Source organism: Colossoma macropomum, unplaced genomic scaffold (genome assembly GCF_904425465.1).
Source record: "Colossoma macropomum unplaced genomic scaffold, Colossoma_macropomum, whole genome shotgun sequence".
Classification (NCBI taxonomy): domain Eukaryota; kingdom Metazoa; phylum Chordata; class Actinopteri; order Characiformes; family Serrasalmidae; genus Colossoma; species Colossoma macropomum.
This window is the reverse complement of record NW_023494803.1, coordinates 16,575,819-16,595,259: the sequence shown is the minus strand read 5'-3', so window position 1 is coordinate 16,595,259 and position 19,441 is coordinate 16,575,819. Positions and strand designations below refer to the sequence as shown.

At 40.4% G+C, this 19,441-nt stretch overlaps 1 protein-coding gene across 2 annotated transcripts in view; it reads left to right on the top strand.

Moving 5' to 3' along the window:
• Window positions 1-19,441, top strand: part of sptbn5 (spectrin, beta, non-erythrocytic 5) — an 82,297-nt gene that overhangs the window by 51,771 nt on the left and 11,085 nt on the right. For both annotated transcript variants that reach the window (XM_036594207.1, XM_036594208.1), the window contains 28 exons: window positions 1,104-1,218; window positions 2,430-2,540; window positions 2,753-2,932; window positions 3,028-3,231; window positions 6,449-6,598; window positions 7,066-7,170; window positions 7,460-7,651; window positions 7,823-7,978; window positions 8,085-8,276; window positions 8,420-8,515; window positions 8,707-8,825; window positions 8,947-9,061; window positions 10,394-10,507; window positions 11,642-11,763; window positions 11,847-12,009; window positions 12,218-12,406; window positions 12,508-12,585; window positions 12,886-13,058; window positions 13,148-13,238; window positions 13,455-13,601; window positions 13,716-13,853; window positions 15,372-15,628; window positions 15,772-15,958; window positions 16,363-16,575; window positions 17,963-18,159; window positions 18,383-18,587; window positions 18,815-18,991; window positions 19,222-19,377. In XM_036594207.1, coding sequence (XP_036450100.1) covers window positions 1,104-1,218; window positions 2,430-2,540; window positions 2,753-2,932; window positions 3,028-3,231; window positions 6,449-6,598; window positions 7,066-7,170; window positions 7,460-7,651; window positions 7,823-7,978; window positions 8,085-8,276; window positions 8,420-8,515; window positions 8,707-8,825; window positions 8,947-9,061; window positions 10,394-10,507; window positions 11,642-11,763; window positions 11,847-12,009; window positions 12,218-12,406; window positions 12,508-12,585; window positions 12,886-13,058; window positions 13,148-13,238; window positions 13,455-13,601; window positions 13,716-13,853; window positions 15,372-15,628; window positions 15,772-15,958; window positions 16,363-16,575; window positions 17,963-18,159; window positions 18,383-18,587; window positions 18,815-18,991; window positions 19,222-19,377 — 4,342 coding nt within the window. The remainder of the gene's footprint in view (window positions 1-1,103; window positions 1,219-2,429; window positions 2,541-2,752; window positions 2,933-3,027; window positions 3,232-6,448; window positions 6,599-7,065; window positions 7,171-7,459; window positions 7,652-7,822; window positions 7,979-8,084; window positions 8,277-8,419; window positions 8,516-8,706; window positions 8,826-8,946; window positions 9,062-10,393; window positions 10,508-11,641; window positions 11,764-11,846; window positions 12,010-12,217; window positions 12,407-12,507; window positions 12,586-12,885; window positions 13,059-13,147; window positions 13,239-13,454; window positions 13,602-13,715; window positions 13,854-15,371; window positions 15,629-15,771; window positions 15,959-16,362; window positions 16,576-17,962; window positions 18,160-18,382; window positions 18,588-18,814; window positions 18,992-19,221; window positions 19,378-19,441) is intronic.

Sequence of the window (19,441 nt, the reverse complement as noted above, 5' to 3'; positions counted from 1 at the left end):
AGTCCATGTCTGCCTCCGACTCTGAAGGAAGTTGTGCAGTGACGTGATCTCCCGTGGGATTCTGGGAGATGGAGTCTGTTTCCTTTGACAGCGTGACAATATGTATTTAAATGGCTAAAAAAGATATTTCTGAGAAAATTAGATGTAAGGTAATCCACTTGCGTAAAAAGTGTAAGGTCAAAGGAAAATAAAAGGAAAAAAAGAATAAAAAGTCTTCTAACAACTGCGTAATATCTGATAGACACCCAAAACCGTCAACATCCGATAAACAGCATGTAAAATTTTTATTTTTGAGAAATAGCATGAAATTATAAAAATCAAAAACTGTGTTTCTGTCCACCTCAGCTCAATGCCATGAGTCTGAAAAGATGTGTAACTATAAGAAGTTTAGGGATGTATAACATCTGAAGGTGGTGATTTGTTTTTGATTGAAAACATCATGAATGGTAATAAGTAAAGACAACATTTTTAAACACCAAATGTAATATTCTCTGGAAAACCTTTGGGAAAAAATTAATTCTACAATGAGATAATAGCACACACACTGCTACTGAGATAAAGATGTACTTATTAAACTGCTACTGGTGTTCTTAGAACAATGGACTGATCTTTCAATGTGTTGAGATTACTTAGACAATGATAAGCAGAAAATACAGCCAAGCTTTTGCTGATTCCCTGCAGAGTTCTTTGAAAAACTGAAAACAAGTCTCCTGAAAAGGTAGAAAAGGACAAAGGGTGGACCCAGTAAATGCTGAAAAAATATTTGTAATTATTAGTTAAATATGTTTCCTTTTTTCCTGCATTTTTTTCTTCTTTTTCAGGACATGTCTAATGTTTTGACTGGAAAATCAATAAAAGCGTGGTCTCTGGTTTTTGCACAGTACTGTACTTTGCTTGATTCTCTGATGGTAGTAACTTTTTCCTTTTGCAAACACGGTTACATGACAAAATGTGAAAAAGCCACATATAATGTCTACAATATTACGTATCTACCATTACAGGAATTCTGTTCAGGAGTAAATATAGTTACAGCAAAATTTCTGAGAGGAGGTAAAGTGAAGCTCTTTTGTGAAATTACAGCTTGGTCTTTATTGTTTTGTCAGTGAATCATGGGATGAGCTGCAGAATTTGGCCAAAGATCGTAAGGAGAACTTGCACAAGTCTGAGGAATGCCACAAAGTCTACAAAGACTTGACTGATGCTCTGGGACACATAGAGGTACCAAAACCCAGTAGTACTTTAATATGTTATAATACTTGCAATATGCAATAATAAAAGTTTATATAGTGCATTTCTCATACCCAAGGTCGCTTTACAGAAGCAGGAAAAAAACAAACAAAACAAGCCTTCAGTGAGTAGTGCTGTGCTGAGAAAAGAGATATGTTTTAAGCTGAGCTTTGAAGGAGGAAAGTGAGGGACGATCACAAAGAGATTGCAGTATGTGTTCCATGTTTTAGGGGCCATGACACTGAAAGATCTGCCTCTAACAGTGACCAGTCTAAATTTTGGGACAGATAAACGACCTGTGTCAGAGGACCTAAGTGTTTGGGCAGAGCAGTATGGGTGCAGGAGCTCAGCTAAACAGGCTGACAAATAGAAGCATTAGATTTGGCAGTTAATTCAGAAATGAGAGTAGGTTCAACAGGAAAAAAACAGACAGAAATTTGACAGCTAAATTAAGAGGGATGTTACTATAGACAAATGTTGAGGAGTTTGAGGTCTATGAAAGACTTCACATGGGTCAACAGGGCAGAGACGGGTAGGAGAGGGGGGTGGAGAAGTTTATTAATAGTAGAAGTTTATTAATAGCACAGGTAAATACTAAGTTGATAATGAACTGTCAGTGTCAACATGGATATTGAAATCCCCAAGCACAATCATAGCTGGACACACAGGGCTGGCTAGACTGACTAGTGCGGAATTGACTAAACTCTGACAGAAAGTTTGAAGAGGATTTGGGAAGTAAATTAACAGAAACAACACAGGATCTGAACCAATCAGTTTCAGGGCCATACATTCAAAAGATGTAGCTTCATGAAACTCACAATGGTTCATTTTGAGTGTACTATTAAAGACAACAGCCAGGCCACCACCTTTTCCATGGGACCTAGGCTTAGCTAGATAAATATAGGCATTAGGTAGCATCATACTGAGATGGAGCCAATCTCCAGGTTTCTGCCATGCCTCAGAAAAAAAAACATGTTAAAGTTGTTCTGGACAATAAGGTAATTTATTTTAGAAGCTTTGTCTGTAAATCATCCAGCAAGAATCAACAACACGCATGAAGTACTCTCAACTGGAGGAGAAAAAAAGAAGTATGAAAAAAAGAAGTACTGTAGCTAAAAACAGTCAAAATCTAATTCACATTTAAAGCTGCATCAAACTGTTCTGCGAGTGTGCTGACCTTCTGTTCATCTGAAATCCAACAGGATAGGTACAAGAGCATTCCTGATGATGTCGCCAAAGACATTCAAGGTGTGGTGTTGCAGTTAAGGAAGCATGAGGCTTTGGTGCATGAGCTAGCTGGAAATGAGCAGCAGGTACTGAGAACTTCCACATTTTTACCCTTTAAAAATGCCTGGAGTTCTGATAAGCTTACGAGTCACATATCATATATTCATGGCTGCTTAGTAATCCAAGAGAAAGCAATTATGAATAAGTTTTGGTAGAGTGCAGTGAGTCTTCTAGACAGGAAGTGGTGTTGATACAACATTTATGGTTTCTGATCTTGGTTTGTTTGGTGTTTTTTCAGCTGCAGGAGCTCCTGGATGCTGCAGACTCCATTCTAGACGTATGCTCCCCAGAGCTGAAAGGTAAGATGCAGGAACAGCAGCAGGAGGTGGTGGAGAGCTGGGAGAGACTCCGGATGCAAATGGAGCAGAGGGAGGAGGAGCTGCGACTTGCCAAACAGCGTTACCTCTTCCTCAATACAGTATTTATTTACATACAGACACACACTCACACTACTTATGATCTGTCTAGAAGTATCGATCAGTTTCATTGACACTTTTCACCCTGGTAACTCAGGTGCAGGACTATTCTCTGTGGTGTGCTCAAGTATTGAGTGGAATGAAGGCAGAGGAGTCCATTCGTGATGTGGCCACATGTGACCTGCAGCTTTTCCAGCATCAGCAACTATGGGCTGAGATTGTAGCCCGTGAAGAGACTTATGCCCATGCTGTAGCTATGGGCCAACTCCTACAGGAGCAGGACAGTTCTAATGCTAGGGAGGTGAGTATCCAAGAGGGACACTTTTTAATTCATCTGTGTATTTCAACTATTATTAGTGATGTTAGAATTTCTTTACAAAAGGTACTGTTTTCTGAGAAGCATATAAAAACGCAGATACTTGTGATAAAGTGAACACCAGTGTCAACAAAGTTGTTAGCCTTTCCTTGTCATGGTCAGAACCTTCACAGGACCACCACTGAGCAGATAATATGTGTGTGGTGGATCATTCTCAGCACTGCAGTGACACTGACATGGTAGTGGCATGTTAATGTTTGTTGTGCTGGTACAAGTAAATAACTCACACCACTACTGTGTACACTTACTGTCCACTCAGTTAGACACACCTACCTTGTTGTCCACCTTTCATTCATTCACTGCTTGATCCAGATATGGTCCTGGCAGCAATAGGGAAAGCAGAGATTCCCAGGCGACCCTGTCCTGTTCATTCTGTGGGATTCCAAGCCACTTCCAGACCAACATGGAGAGATAATTCCTCCAATGGGTCCTAGCACGGGGTCTCAGGGTCTCTTCCCAGTCAACCGTGCTTGGTAAACCTCCAACAGGAGGTGGTCAGTAAGCATCCTAATCAGATGCCCGAACCACCTCAGCTGGCTCCTCTCAATGTGGAGGAGTAGCGGCTCTACTTTGAGTTCCTTCCAGATGACTGAGCTTCTCATCCTATCAAGTAAAGTGTAGCCTGCGACCCTGCAAAGAAAGCTTATTTCTGCCCCATGTGTCTGCGATCTAATTCTTTCAGTCATTACCCAAAGCTCATGACCATAGGTGAGGGTGGGGATGTTGATCGACTGGTAAACAAAGAGCTTTGTCTTATGGCTCAGCTCCCTCTTCACCACTACAGTTCAGTACAGCGACAGTATTAATGCTGCCTCCTGTCCCAGTCTGCAGCCAATCTCACGACCCTTTTCCCATCACTCGTGAACAAGGCCCCAAAAACTCCTCCACCTCGGACAGGTCCTCTCTCCTTACCTGGAGGGGGCATGGCATCCTTTTCTGGGTGAGGACCACTAACTCTGATCTGGAGGTGCTGATCTGCATACCAGCTGTTGCACACTCTTCTGCAAACTGCTCCAGTGCACACTGGAGGGATCCATGTGATGGAGCCAAAAGATCACCTTCCGGCCTCCACACATAATGCCCTCCTTACTTTGGCTACACCTTGTCACCCTGTCCATAAATATCACAAACAGGAGTGAGCGTACAGAGACTGATTGGCCCGGAGTTGTGGCCCCAGCACCCCATACTCCCGGAGGACGTCCCACAGAATATCTCAGGCAATATGGTTGTAAGCCTTCTTTAAGTCCACAAAACACACACGTAGACTAGGTTGGCAAACTCCCATGCCCCCTCAACAATCTGTACAAGGGTGAAAAGCTGGTTCACTGTTCCACGACCAGGACAGAATCCATCTTAGCATAAATTTTCCCAGGGAGGTTGAGCAGTGTGATACTTCTGTAATTGGTACACACTCTCTGGTCCCCTTTCCTAAAAATAGGGGTCACCACCCCAATCTGCCAGAGGCACTGCAGAGGCGTGTCAGCAATGACAGCCTCATAACATCCAGAGCCTTAAGCATTCCCAAGAGAATCTCATCCACCCAGGGTGCCTTGCCACTGAGGAGCTTGCCAGCCACCTCAGTGACCTTCATCAGGGAATTGGAATCTGACACCCCAGAAACCTGTGACTCCTGTGAGGGAGGCATGTATCTTGGGTTTAGGAGCTTGTCAAAGTGCTCCTTCCAATGACTGACAGTATCCTCATTTGAAGTCAGTTTCTCCACCTCTGCTGAGTACAGTTTGAGCAAAGCCACTCCGATTGTACCTGAGTTGCCGGACAGTTGTCCAGAACCTCCTTGAAGCCAACTGAAAGTCTTTTTCCATGGCCTCTCCAAGCACCTTCCTTGTTCTGAATTTTCCTTCTGTCACCACCACCGCTGCTGCCTTTTACCTGTCTGCTTCATCGGGAGTCCTCTGGGGCAACCAGTCCCTAAAGGCCTCCTTCTTTAGCTTGACGGCCTCGCTCACCACCGGTGTCCATCAAGGGTTTCTTGGGTTGCCGCCCTGACAAGCACCAACAAGCTTTTGACCACAGCTACACCTGGCAACTTCCACAATGGACGTCTTGAAATGGGTCCACTCGAACTCCATGTCCCCTACCTCCTGTGGCACATGAGAAAAGTTCTCCCGAGGGTCTGAGTTAAAATCATTCTCAACAGGGGCCTCTGCCAGTAGTTCCCAGCACACTCACACTGTTTGCTTGGACCTACCAGGTCTGACTGCCAGTCTTTCCTGCCATCTGATCCAACTCATCACCAGATGGTGATCAGTTGACAGCTTAGCACCTCTCTTCACCCAAGTGTCCAGAACATATGGTCCCAAGTCAAATGAAACAACAAGAAAGTAGATCATTGATCTTTGACCCAAAGAGCTCTGGTACCACGTACACTTATGAATATCCTTGTGTCCGTTATGGACAATCCATGACTAGCATAGAAGTCCAGTAACAACTCACCATTTGGGTTTGGATCAGGCAGGCCATTCTTCACAATCACCCCCCTCCAGGTTTCCCAGCCATCGTCAACATGAGCATTGAAATCTCCCAGCAAGATTATAAAGTTTAGGTGGAGCTCTTTCTAGAACCCCACCACCTCACTCTAAGAAGGCTGCATACTCCAAACTGGTGCATAAGCACATACAACAGTCAGGGTTTTCCTCCCTGCAATTTTAATTCACATCGAGGTGACCCTCTCATCTACCAGGGCAAACTCCACCTGTACAGTAGCCAGCCAGGGGTTTGTGAGTATCCCTACACCTGCAGGGGTTCATGCCGCCAAGGACGTCCTGCCATCTCCCACTGCTTATAAGGCACTGCATCGGTTTTCAGTCTAGCACTGACACTGAGGTGTTTAAAAATTCCAGCAATACCAATGTGCGTGATCCACTCTGTGTAGCACAGACACACACACACTACCACCATATCACTAGTGTGGTCCTGTGGGCATCCTGACCATTGATGAATGGGGTAAAGAGGAGCTAAGAAAGGATTCAGAGAAACAGATGAACTACAATCTGTGATTGTAAGCATTCACTATGCCTACTACCTATGTAAAGTGTAAGTGATGAAACTTGTAAAAGAATAGGCATAGAAATTATTGAATGTATCAAATGTGTACAATATAAATGTGCCTTTCTATCATCAGGTTCAAGAAAAACTGAGAGCTTTGCAAGATGGGAGAGAAAAGCTGACAGATAATTGGGAATCAAAGCAGAAATGGCTAGAGAACATCTACCAGGAGCAGGTGTTCTACAGAGACATTGAACACATGGAGAAGATCACCAACTCCCAAGAGGTTGGAACTTGGAACAAGATTTTGGGATCAAGACTTATATAACAAGTTATACATAGTCAGATTTAAAAAAAAATGTATGTTAGTCTACATGTAGTTGTAGTATTTCCAGTAAAAATAATGAGTCTTTTAAATGCAGCTTGTAAAAAGTACGGTGCCTGATGGTGTGAAGCACATAGTATTCCAGGCATGGTTACTAGTTCTTTAGACTTGAAAATGATCATTTTGTTCCAGTCTGACCAATCTAACTAGTCCTATCAGATCTAGGGTATCTATTGCTTTGATGAGCTCAATGAGAAAGGCAGAACAGGCCGTTCAATCTTAGTTTGTATTGTTTAGGGGAACTGAGGCTGGTACCAAAATCTCTTTTTATTTGACTTTTGAGGTCAGCATGTCTTTACTTTGACATGACAGATGATATGTCAGACTGTAGAACTGCACATCATGAAGAGCAATCTTTTATTTTGCAGGTTCAGTTGAAAAACAGTGATTTGGGAACAACAGTGGATGAGACAGAGACTCTCATCAAACGTCATGAAGCCTTCGAAAAACTTCTTGGTAGTCAGGAAGATAAGGTTGGGCCTCTGTATTATTCAAGCCATGGTTATTGTATGGAATTCTAAAGTCTGATTTATGGTTGGTGCTTTGAGAGGTTGTTTTGTCATTGATTCAAAATTATTTAGTCTGTGGTTTTTTTTCTGAAAAAGAAGCTTACAGGGGAATCAGCACTACATGAAGTTTAATTCTGTGTTTCTAATGCTACAACAACCCCAGTCATGTTACTTCAGCCTAAACCGTGAAGTATCAAATTTCCTGTTAGAGTGCTTAAAAATAATAGTGAATAAATAATTTGTTTGTTTGTAGATGGTTGCTCTTCAAGAGTCAGCTGACAGTTTGAGGAAAGGGGAGGTGACAAGAGAGAAAGCCAACCACATTAAGAACAAATTCAAAGCTCTCAGAGACAGGAGGGAGCGCATCAAAGATTTGTCAGTGAAACGCAAGGAGGAGCTTGAGACTTCACGGCTTCTTTGTATCTTCAACAGGGATGCATCTGAGGTATACCTAGCCGAACAACTCAGAGATGAATTCAGTAATCAGTCAAAACACATTTCTTTGCATTTATTTGTGGATATTTGAGACTACATGTGTAATTGTGATTTTTAGATTTAAATTTGTGAGGTTTTGATACTGTGCTATCTTCATAATCTGCTACTATTTGTGCTGCAGGCTGAGGAATGGATATCAGAACGCATGCAGAAGCTGCAAGAGGATTCCAAAATGGACCTGAGCAACCTACAGACCAAAATGAAGCTACTACAGAAGCATCAGGTTTTCGAGGCAGAGATTCTGGCCCATGGCAAGATCATTGAATCTGTTCAGCAGGTGAGTCCCGTTGCATCATGCTTCACTGTGTGGAATTAGAAGAATATTTTTTACTTTATTCTACTTTAGAATATTTTCATAACCCTGCTTTTCTTTACTCCATCAGACAGGAGATGAACTTGTCTCCCTTCGTCATCCCAAGTCCAGGGAGGTGCGACAGAGTGTCTCTGCTCTGATCTCTCACTGGGAGGCTCTAAAACAAGCGGTTTCTGCCCGAGGGAAAGTTTTGGAAGACAACCGTGACTTTCTAGAGTTCCTTCAAAAAGTGGAGCAGGTTGAAGTTTGGATCCGACAGAAGGTAAAAAATTAAAACCTTATAATCATGCTTGTTCATTATCAGACAAAATACTAACTACATTCTCAAACTCTCTACAGTAATACTACAGTAATAGTGTGAAAGTGTAAAATGCGGTAGCATTTCCCTGCATGTCTTGTTTGTAGGAGGTAATGATAAATGTGGGAGATCTTGGGGAGGACTATGAACATGGTCTGCAAATACTGAAGAAACTGAGTGAGTTCAGAAGCTCCAGCCTTGGGGTAAGGGCTCTGGAAGTAATTTTTTACATCACAGAAGTACTGTCATTGTACCAGCATGGCCAATATTAATGAATGAGAGATGTAATGATTATTCTTTTATGAGTTACCAGCTACTCCACGATACTCCAGTGTGAGCTGCGGTATCATTAAATTGAATTACTATGGGTTTTAAAGAATTAATCTCCTTTCAGGATGTGACTGTAGATGATGCCCATATCAAGGCCATTAACAACCTGGCTGCTCGCCTAGAGAGGCAGAACAACGATGAGCTGGCCACTGTGAAGAAGCGCAGGCAGCAGCTCAACGAGAGGTCTACCTCACTTTCTCCTTCATCATTTTTGTTAAAAGCAATACTTCACATAAATGCTAATTTGACTGTTAATTAATGAAACAGTAGTACAATATAAATGTACATTCATGATTATTTGCAGATGGAATAATTTCCATGGGAACCTGAACAGCTATAAGAAGAAACTAAAAGCAGCACTGGAGGTCCACTCTTTGATCCGTGACCTTGAGGAAGTCAGGGAAAGGGCAAGTGAAAAGGTAATGCTGTCGTTAAAATTTCCTTATTTGTATCCACCAATTTCTTTAAATATCACATAGCATGTCAAACTGAATTTTAATTGTTTTTGAAATAAGAATTTGATGTAGTATGTAAACGTTGTTAATATCTTGAAATGTATCATTCACTCCTCAGGCCATATGTGGTCCATAAATGAAAACTAACATAACCTGCAAAATCAGCTTTTTTGAATGCATTGCTCTCGTCATGAAAACCGAGGTTTTAACATATATTGGCCCATTTGGCCTACAGCAGTTTAGCCCTGCCCATTCACAGTGAAGTTGTAAGAGATGTTTCAGCCTGGACTACTTCTTGAATGAGTCTCAATACAGAGCAGCCAGCCAGATTTACATACAGTTGTCTGAAGACATTTGGGGGCAACTGGTCAAATTACATACTGGGGGAAAAAAAACATAAAATGTGGCCTGTGCAAAAAAGTTACAGAACATTTTATATTTTGTTTTATTTTTACCAATATGTTCAATATAGCAGGTAAAAAGAATGTGTGCCCTTAAATGTGCAGAAAAATGCTATATTTAAGCATGTTCTCTGTAGAGGAAATATTAAAGTATTTTCACTTCAACAAAATGTTGTATGACCATGGGTGTTCAAACTTTGTTAGAAACTTAAAGGCACAAAAATAGCCTGTTTAATTGTAAGGAATAAATAGAGGTTGAAAAACGGTCATGTACAAAATTAATTTTAAAAATGAGTTACATAAAACCACACGTACTTTACCGTATTGGACCAATAATATTATAAATAAAATAACATAGGCCTTTTAAGTCTCAATAGTAAACTCTCCTGAGATTTGTTTCAAGTCTGTTTTCGATCGTATTCATGTTAAGGCAGACATTTCAGAGCATGCACTGACTAACAGTATGCCTAACAGAGTCCACAAAGTTCATTAGATAGTCTAATAAATCCTGTTGTCTAAAACAAAATCAGAATCACTTTATTTTGCCAAGTGTGTTACATATTTGTCTTGGTGAGTGCACACATGTGACATGTAACATACTGAACAGACTACTAACAAATATTTCTCTAAGGGACAAAAAAAAAAAACCTGAAAAAGCAAAGGTGTTTTGAAATGCTGAAAATGGACATACAAACTGTTTTACTGCAGAGAAAACGTTTAAATCACTTAAAACATCCTGACATCCTGAAATTCTTTATGAATATATTTACTTTATATATTACTAAAAAATAGCCTAACACCATATGCCTAAGACTAAGAGAACTTGCGCACATGGTGTTGACCACCATTTTTTACCCTTTGGTCTTGAATTTGTTTATTTTTTTTGGTGCTTCAGATGCTGTTGCTGCAGGGTCAGGGCTGTGGAGAGGATGTGGAGAGCGTGGAGAACCTCATGCGCAGACATGAGGAGATGGAACGGGAGGTCAGAGTCATCCAGGAAAGAGGCGATGTGAGTGTACTGTGTATTGTTACAATACATTAAGACATGTTGTATTGTTAATTATTATCATCATCATCATCGTCATCATCATCATCTTAAACCGCTTAATCCAGCAAGGGTCGTGGTAGCAGTCAGGAAAGCAGAGAATCCCAGACAACCCTGTCTCCTGCAACTTCCTCCAGCTCATTCCTGGGGACCCCGAGCCGCTTCCAGGCAGAGATATAATCCCTCCAGCAGGTCCTAGGATGACCTTGGGGTCTCATCCCAGTAGGCCGTGCCTGGTAAAGCCAGGGGGTATCCTAATCCTCTCAATGTGGAGGACTAGCGACTCTACTTTGAGCTCCTCCCAGATGACTGAGCTCCTAACTCTATCAAGTAGAGTGCCCGCCAAACTGCAAAGAAAGCTCATTTCTGCCGCTTGTATCCGCAATCTCATTCTTTTGGTCATTACCTAAAGCTCATGACCATAGGTAAGGGTTTGAATGTAGACCGACCAGTAAACAGAGAGCTTCGCCTTATGGCTCAGCTCCCTCTTTACCACTACATTCTGGTATAGCGACCACATTACTGCTGCCTCCTGTCCAAGCCCGCAGCCGATTTCATGATCCCTATCCCCATCACTCAAACAGCAGAGATGCCACACATAATGGCCTCCTGACCTTGGCTACATCTTGACACCCTGTGCATGGAGTCCAACACTTACACTGAGCGAGCTGACTCAATGCAGAGTATACGGACACAACTCTCCTAGTGCACAAGAGGTTGCTTCAATGTGAATTGAAATTGCAGGGAGGAAAACTCTGACTGTTGTGTCGTAGTCACAGTTCGGAATATGCGGCCTTCTTGGAGCAAGTGGGTGGGGTTCTGAAAAGGGCCCTGCCTACAGGCTCCATAGTCTTGCTGGAAGACTTGAATGCTCATGTTGGCATTGACTTGGGAAACCTGGAGGGGGTGATTGGGAACAGCTGTGAAGCTACTTAGCTGTCAGAGTGGCTTTGCTCAAGCTGTACTCAGCAGGGGTGGAGAAACTCTGACTTCAAATGAGGATATTGTCATTCAGTGGAAGGAGCACTTTGTATTGTTTCTGTGCCTGCAAATTGCCACAGCTGCTTTTAAGGACTGTGTTCTAATTTGTGAAAGCAGGTTCTAGAGAGAGCAACCAAAGATCGACTAAGGACTCGTTCTGACCTTTCTGACAAGCTCAGCAAGAAGCAGAGAGATGTTAATACCACTTTAACGAAGCTGGACAAGGAAGTGAAATTAAGGTGTGTTGACACTTTGTACAGTTTAGGACAAAGCTTCACCTTGAGGCACTGCAGTAGTTTGACTTTGACATGTGTCATTGTAGAAAGGAACGTTTACAGGAGTCTCACCAGTTCCAGCTGTTTAAGGCTAATCAGCGTCTGCTGTTGGACTGGACACTGAAGCAGACTGCAGAAATAGGAAAGAAGGGGCTGCCAAAGAGCAAAGCTGAAGCAGAGAGCTTTATAGTGGAGCACCAAGATTGGAAGGTAAAATTTCACACCCTTCCAGTTTAATGAATTAGTACGTTTATGTGAGGTAACAATCATGTTTTTTTTTCTGTTTAATAAATTGTTAATGGATACAGCAGTAGTCGTTCTGCAGCTTCTCACCTTCTTCCAGTAGGGAAGAAAAAATCCTATGAATCCTGCAAGCTAATAACACTTTTCCTAACAATCACGGCTTGTCTGATTGTAGGCAGAGATAGATGCACGAGGTGAGCGGATCGATTCAGTGAAGCATTTTGGGCAGAATCTAGTGAAGTCTGGCCATAGTGATACAGCAGAAATAAAAAAAGCCTTAAACAAACTTGAAGATGCTAAAGATGGGCTCATTCAAGCATGGGAAGAAAGAAAGACCACACTGAACCAGGCACTGGACCTGCAGGTATCTTAAAACATTTGAAATGTAAGAGAATGAAGAAGTCAAAGATACTTTTGCTAATTTTGTTTTCTATTTTTTTTAAATCAATATGGGACTTCGTATAGATATTCCTTGGCTATGTGGAACAAAGTGAGAGTTTATTGAGCAATATGGAAGCTTTTCTGGCCAACGAAGATCTTGGGGTACGTGCTCTATTAGATAGCAATCAATATTGAAACCTTGAGTATTAATCAATGCCAACCTGGTATTAGATTGGCTTTATTCAAAAAGTATGGAGAACAAGTTATAAAGTATTAATTATTGGTACTTAGTGAGCCAACTACTGAGCTGACAGAGTTTATATGATGCATCTATATAATTCCAGAAATAATGGACCTTCAAGTCACAGCTTTTATTTTATGGCCATTTTGTGCATATCAAAACTATTGTAACACCAAAGGGAAGTGTACAGTTTGATATTAGATATGCTTTTGTTTTTTCAGGACTCCCTGTCAGAGGTGGAGGCTCTTCAGAGGAAGCATGCTCTGTTTGAGAACTCTATGGAAGCTCAGCTAGAGCAGGTGGAGGAGGTGGAGAGATATGCTCAGCAGCTGACACAGAAAAAGCATTATGACTCAGACAACATCAAAAAGAAGAGCAAGGCTGTTCAGCTCAGGTGAGCCATAAGCCAATCTTAAGTAAAGCTAAAGAGCTAAGTTAGTGCTTTAGTATAACTATAAGATTAATTAAACTATTTTCTTCCAGAAAAGGAAAATTGATGGAGATGAGCAAAGCACGACAAAAAGCTTTGGAGGAATCTTTCCAGCTACAGAAATTCTTAGAAGCTAGTTATGAGGTATGTTAGCAAAGAAACTAGCTGCTAATTTTTGAGAAGCATACTCAGAAAGAAGACCTTCAAGGAATGAAGCTCTCAGGATTACTGTACTATTCAACATTTTGCTCATTTAGCATTAGGATTTGACATTATTCACATTGTATATTGTTGCATAGTTTTAATCATACAGTTCTTATACTTTAAAATCCTTGTTGATGTCTTCAATCTCTCATTAAGGTATGTTCATGGTTGAATGAGAAGAAATCAGTGGCTCAAGATGAAAACTGGAGAGATCCCATCAATTTACAGGCCAAGCTACTGAAACACCAGAGCTTTGAGGCTGAAGTTCTGGCTAACCGCAACTCTGTGGAAGCCCTCACTAAGGTACTATGTCCAGGCCACCAAAAATAAGTGAAAGTGAAAGTGTAAGGTAAACTGGAGTATAGTGAGAATGGCTTTAGTATCACAAATCTCAAAAGATGATGGTTTGAACCACAGGAAGGTGAGATGATGTTAGCCGCCGGTCATCCAGCCAAGGGCAAGATTAAACCCAAAATGAATGATCTCAGTGATGGCTGGGAACAACTTTTACTCAACTGCAAGGAGAAGAAGACACGTTTACAAGAAGCATATCAGGTACAGAAAGAAATTGTTGTGTATTTAGACTGTTTTGAATGTTTTTCATAAATTTAAAGAAAGGCACAGTATAGTCTTTGTGTAGTCCTATGCTGCTGCATTACTCTAGTCCAGTATGGTGCATTTGGGCCATATAAATATATATATATTAGGGGTGCGGCAAAAAATCGATTCTTAGATCTTACATCGCGATGCAGACGTGAACGATCCTGAATCGACTGACAAATGTCAAAAATCGATTTTCTGAATATTTAATTTATAACGTAATGTTGACGGAACGTAAAGGGCAGAACTTGAAAGTGGGTAAGTGCAGCGCCCAGACACTCCGTGACGCGCACATAACAAACACAAGTGGACAAGTGAGAAATCCGACCAGCACCCTCTGCATTAAAAGCCAGGTTAGATCAGGAGTCACAACACAAATATTTAGAAGAGCCATTTTGTCCTTTCAACAAAAATCAAACCACCTTGGGAGCCACAACATTTAATGTCCAGTATATGATAATGTCCTAGTTTAGGCTAAAAAATACAAACGAAAACGTGGACTTACTCTGCTCTGCTTTAAGCTTTAGCTATAGCCGCTTTTCTTCCATCTCCGCCAGAAAACTTTTCCTCAAAAGTTGAATAGTTTCTTGTAAAATGTCTCTCAGTGTTCGACTGTTTTACGAGGCTGAAGTCGCTTCTCACTCACCAGCTTCTGCCACAGATGGGTGGCAGCAGCGTCTCCAAACAAGAGCAGAGAATGAGAGCCTTCAAGTTCACTTGCCACATCACTTCCATCTGATTTATTAATAAAAGATATTGGACGTAAATGCATTGTGGATCATTACAAATACTTTGCTTTAAAACTACCAAGTCCTCAGACAGTAAGAAAATAGAAATCATGTATAGAAAAAAAAGATACATTGAGATGCATCAATAATCGTTTTATAATTGCATCGCAGCGCTCTGAGTCGTAATCGAATCGTGAGGTGCCTAGAGATTTCCACCCCTATAATATATATATATATGTGTATATATATATATATGTGTATATATATATATATATATATATATATATATATATATATATATATATATATATATATATATATGCGCTCTCTGATAAAGATCAGGTGTTGGTAAGAGTGTAGCAATCAAAGTCACGTATAAATTCTAGGGTTTGTGATTTTTGGGGATATTTTGTCAGATAGCTTGTTCAACAGACATTGAAAAAGTCATTTGAAATTTTGAACTTTTTATGTACTGTAGTATGTAATTGAACAAACTTATGCTAGTTGTAACACGTGTTACTTAGAGCTCTGTGACATTTTTAACACATAGAGAATCAAATTAGTCTGGACCTCAGAATCAAAAACATATTGAACTTAAACTATGTTGCCATATCAGCCCAAGTTGTGCTTCCAGTGTAGATTATGTTTTAGCATGGGTGCAGTGCTTTAGTTAAATAAAGCCAAAAACTACTCAGACATACTGCTTGATTGCTTTGTGTTGTCGTCATTTCTCCTTGCCCCGCAGGCTTTGCAATTCCAGCGCTCTCTGGATGATGTTGCAGAGTGGCTGGATTCAGTGGAAGTCGAGCTGAGCAAGGAAGATTGTGGGGAGGACCTGGCCTCAGTGAGCAGACTGCTGAAAGCTCTACAGGAGTTGGAGGAAGTGGTGGATGGACATCTGGAGAAGGTTCAGGGTCTGGTTGACACAGCAAAAGACTTTAGCTCCCAAGGCAACTTCCTGGCTGGGGAGATCCAACAACGAGTTTGGCACACAGTCAATAGGTATACAATGTTTTACTGCATTTATATCATTTGATCTTTGAGAGAAAGATTTGCTGACAGTGAAAATACAATCAAAATACAAACACAAAGGAATATTAAATGGATTTTTCTACAGATGTCACCTTTACCATTTTTTGCCGCAGGTATAATGGTCTGGCTGAGCCACTCCAGACTCGTAGAGAGACATTGGAGTCATGGCAGCTGCTGTACCAGTTCTACAGAGACATAGAGGATGAACTGGCATGGATTCAGGACAAGCTACAGGCCACAGCTTCAAAAGATATGGGTACTTCCCTGCAGAGCACACAAGCCATGCTCAAAAAGCACCAGGTCAGTGAGTTAACTGAGTTGCAGCTGAAACAGTATTTTATTGTGTGGAAATGCCTCAGTATTCACTCTAATCACTGCTAATAATGTGATGAAAATTACAGTAAGCAAAATGCTATATGTGTATAAAATCTGTTACTTAAAAAAAATGTAAAAAATGTGTTTATAAGGACTAGATTTTCAATCAGTTATCAAACCAACTCACAATTTTACACACTACCTCAATTAAATAAATGATATCGTCTTGGAAATATAAATAAATTTCAGTATTTCTTCTGCCACAGACCACATAACATGTACTACTGACAGTGAATCAATGAACACAGTTGTCCTTGGTGTGCCAGTTATAAACAAAAGATGTTTTGATTGAATTTCAAATGTTGTTATGAGTGTGCCTTACTCTTTAGGTGATGATGCAAGAAATCGAAGGTCGTACCCCTCTGGTACATGCTGTACTGGATGCAGGACAGAACCTGGTGAGAGGCAGGCACTTTGCATCACAGGAGATCAGTGAGAGACTGGCTGAGCTAAAGGAGCTCTTTGACACTTTGAAGAAAGAGTCTGCAGTTAGGGGCCGACTCCTACAAGAAGCACTGAAAATCCAGACCTTTCTCTCAGAGGTTTGAGAACAACTCCTCCAATTTGTATCAGTAATTAATTATGATTTTCCCTGACTTCATAAATGCCCCTAATAAATATTTGTGCTATGTACCTATAAATTAGGGGTGCATGATAATATTGAAATCATATCAGAATTGGCACATAATTGCTTAGAAAAAAAATGGCATTGGATAGATGTTTAGATTTAACTGATAGCTAATGACATGTATTGTCTTCCAGGGCCGGTTGCACCAACTATACATAAGTTCAGTTGTAGGCTACTTGTAAGTGTTTACTAAGTTCAGGTAGGCAAACTAAATTAAAATGTTTTAACATTAAGCTTAGTAGTTAGTAAATATTTATTTGCTTATATCTAAGCAAGCATAAGTGTTAGAAAATGTCATAGCACAAAAAAGACCAAAAACATGACTTTTTTAACTAAGCTAAAAACTTCGAACTCTGCTGGGTGCTATGATTTTACTTACAGCTCTAATCATGGCTCTGGTTTTAACTCAAAACATGAAGCTAACAACCTCAGGTCCTGTTTAGTGAGTTGCAGAAGCTGCTGAAATGTCTAAACTGATGCTTATGTCATGTCCGATGGGTAGAAAAAAATGAGTTTAAAAAAGGTACACATTTGGTTGTCATAAGTAAATATTAAACAATAAACAGAGAATGTCTAAAGGGGTTCAGTTTTATTCAGTTTAACTTGTACACTATTGTTTTTCCATGGAATACAAAAAGTCAGTGCAAGCTGCCACCATGCTTCCATGGAAGTGATTGTTTCTGAACATGTTATTGTCATGTTAAAGCAAAATATGCAATAGATAGTAGTTACTAGTCAAGCCATGACTTGCAGATTGGTGTATTTGAATCTGTAAATTTGAATTTAGTAAATAGGTATTTTGACTAATGTTAAGTACCAACTCACACAAAACAGGTGCAGCCTGGTCCAGAGGAGCAGAACATTTATGTAACAATGGGGTATTGAGCTAAATTTTTTGCATTTTATTCATTAAACTGCATTTGTAACTCTATTTAAATAAATGTTATATTTCTCTGTTATTCTAATCTAAGTAGATATAGTCAAGATTTTTACATTTTATGAATGTTTACGTATTGGTACTGATATCAGTATCAGCAGATATGTACATTAAAAATATTAGATATTGGCTTTGGCCTAGAATTCCGATATTGTTACATCCTTAGAGAAAAAAATCACTAATAAGATTGTTGTGAAAGAACACCAGTGGAGACCAATTAGTACGACTGCTTTTAGCTATATTTAAAATGGTATACTGTCTTTCTGCACAGTTACTGCAACGCAAGTCAGTGATGAGTCTTGTGTTGGCCACCGATAAATTCCAGATAAAATGGACCTTCAATTGCATATTCCTTTCTCTATAGATTTCTGAGCTGGAGCTGTGGATGGAGGAACTGATTCCTGTGCTTGAGTCCAAGGACTATGGGAAAAGTGAGGAAGCCACAGGGACACTACTCAGGAAGCTGGACACAATAGACCTAGAGTTGGAAAACCACCATGGAAAAGTGGAGTCATTGCAAAAGACCGGGGCTGAACTGGAGAAGTCTGGCCATCCCAACAGGTTAGGTTGTACTGAGGATGCACTGTCAAAACTGTCAATGTGAAAACACAAACTGTAGCATTAAAAATAATTGAATTCACAACAAAGGCAGATTGAAAAACATCCCATAAAATAATTTTACACAACTTGTACATTTGTCAAATTTGCTGAATTCTAGAACTATGCCCACTGGGGACGCTGGGTTGAATGAAATCATACTAATACTGAACATGCTTCCTTACAGCCACTTAGTCAACAAGAGTGTCACAGACTTGAGAAAAAGATTTAAGTCTCTGCTGCAGCTGTCTGCTGAGCGTCGTGCATTACTGGAGGACCAGTACAATCTTTATGTGTTTGAGAGGGAGACCAGAGACCTGCAGAGCTGGCTTCTCTCTCGCAAGACCCTCTCAGAGTCAGATGAATATGGACAAGATCTGGATGATGTGGAGGTAAATTTGCATGTGATTATGACTCATAAAAATAGAGAGAAAAGGAGAGTTTAAGCTAGAATTGTAAAATGTATAGAAATGTATCGAAATAAGACAAGTGTAGACATTCTTTGTGAACATATATATGAGTGAACCACCAAACAAAAGACATGCAGTGAGGAATTATAGTCAATAGTGAATTGTGGAGCTATCATAAGAGCGTGTGTTTTTAAATTGTCTTCTCTTAGGCACTGCAGAAAAAATTTGAGGATTTTGCAGGTGAGGTGAACAGTTTGGGTCAGAACAAACTCACTGAAGTCCAAAAGCTGAAAGAAAAGGTGAAATCTTCAGAAGCTTATCAAAGAGAGAAGGCCCTGCTGAATTTATGGGATGACCTAAACAAAGCTGTGAGAACACGAGCAGAGGTAATTGTTCAAGAAATTCGTGAATGACTATGAGTGTTGTGTTTGGATTTGTAAACAGAAACAACTACTTCTTGTAATCTATTTTTAAAAAATTCTTAGATCACTGTATGCAAGCTGTGAAACTAGTCATGTGATGTGTGAAGGTTTTGTTCCTGAACTGCTAATTCACTATTAGCAATGTTAAAATTTCAGTAAGGTTCTGTTGGCTTTTGTCAATGATGTTTCCACAGAATCTGAGATCAGCTCGTGAGGTTCACCAGTTTGACCATGACTTGGATGAGCTGAGGAGCTGGATAAGTGAGAAGGAGGTGGTGCTGGACTCAGAGGAGCAGGAGCATGACCTGCTTAGTGTCCAGGCTCTGATTCGAAAGCATGAAGGCCTTGAGGTACTGAATAGCCATCAGCACTGATCTGCCATTAGTCCCCTCTGCTCTCTGTTCTTCATATTAA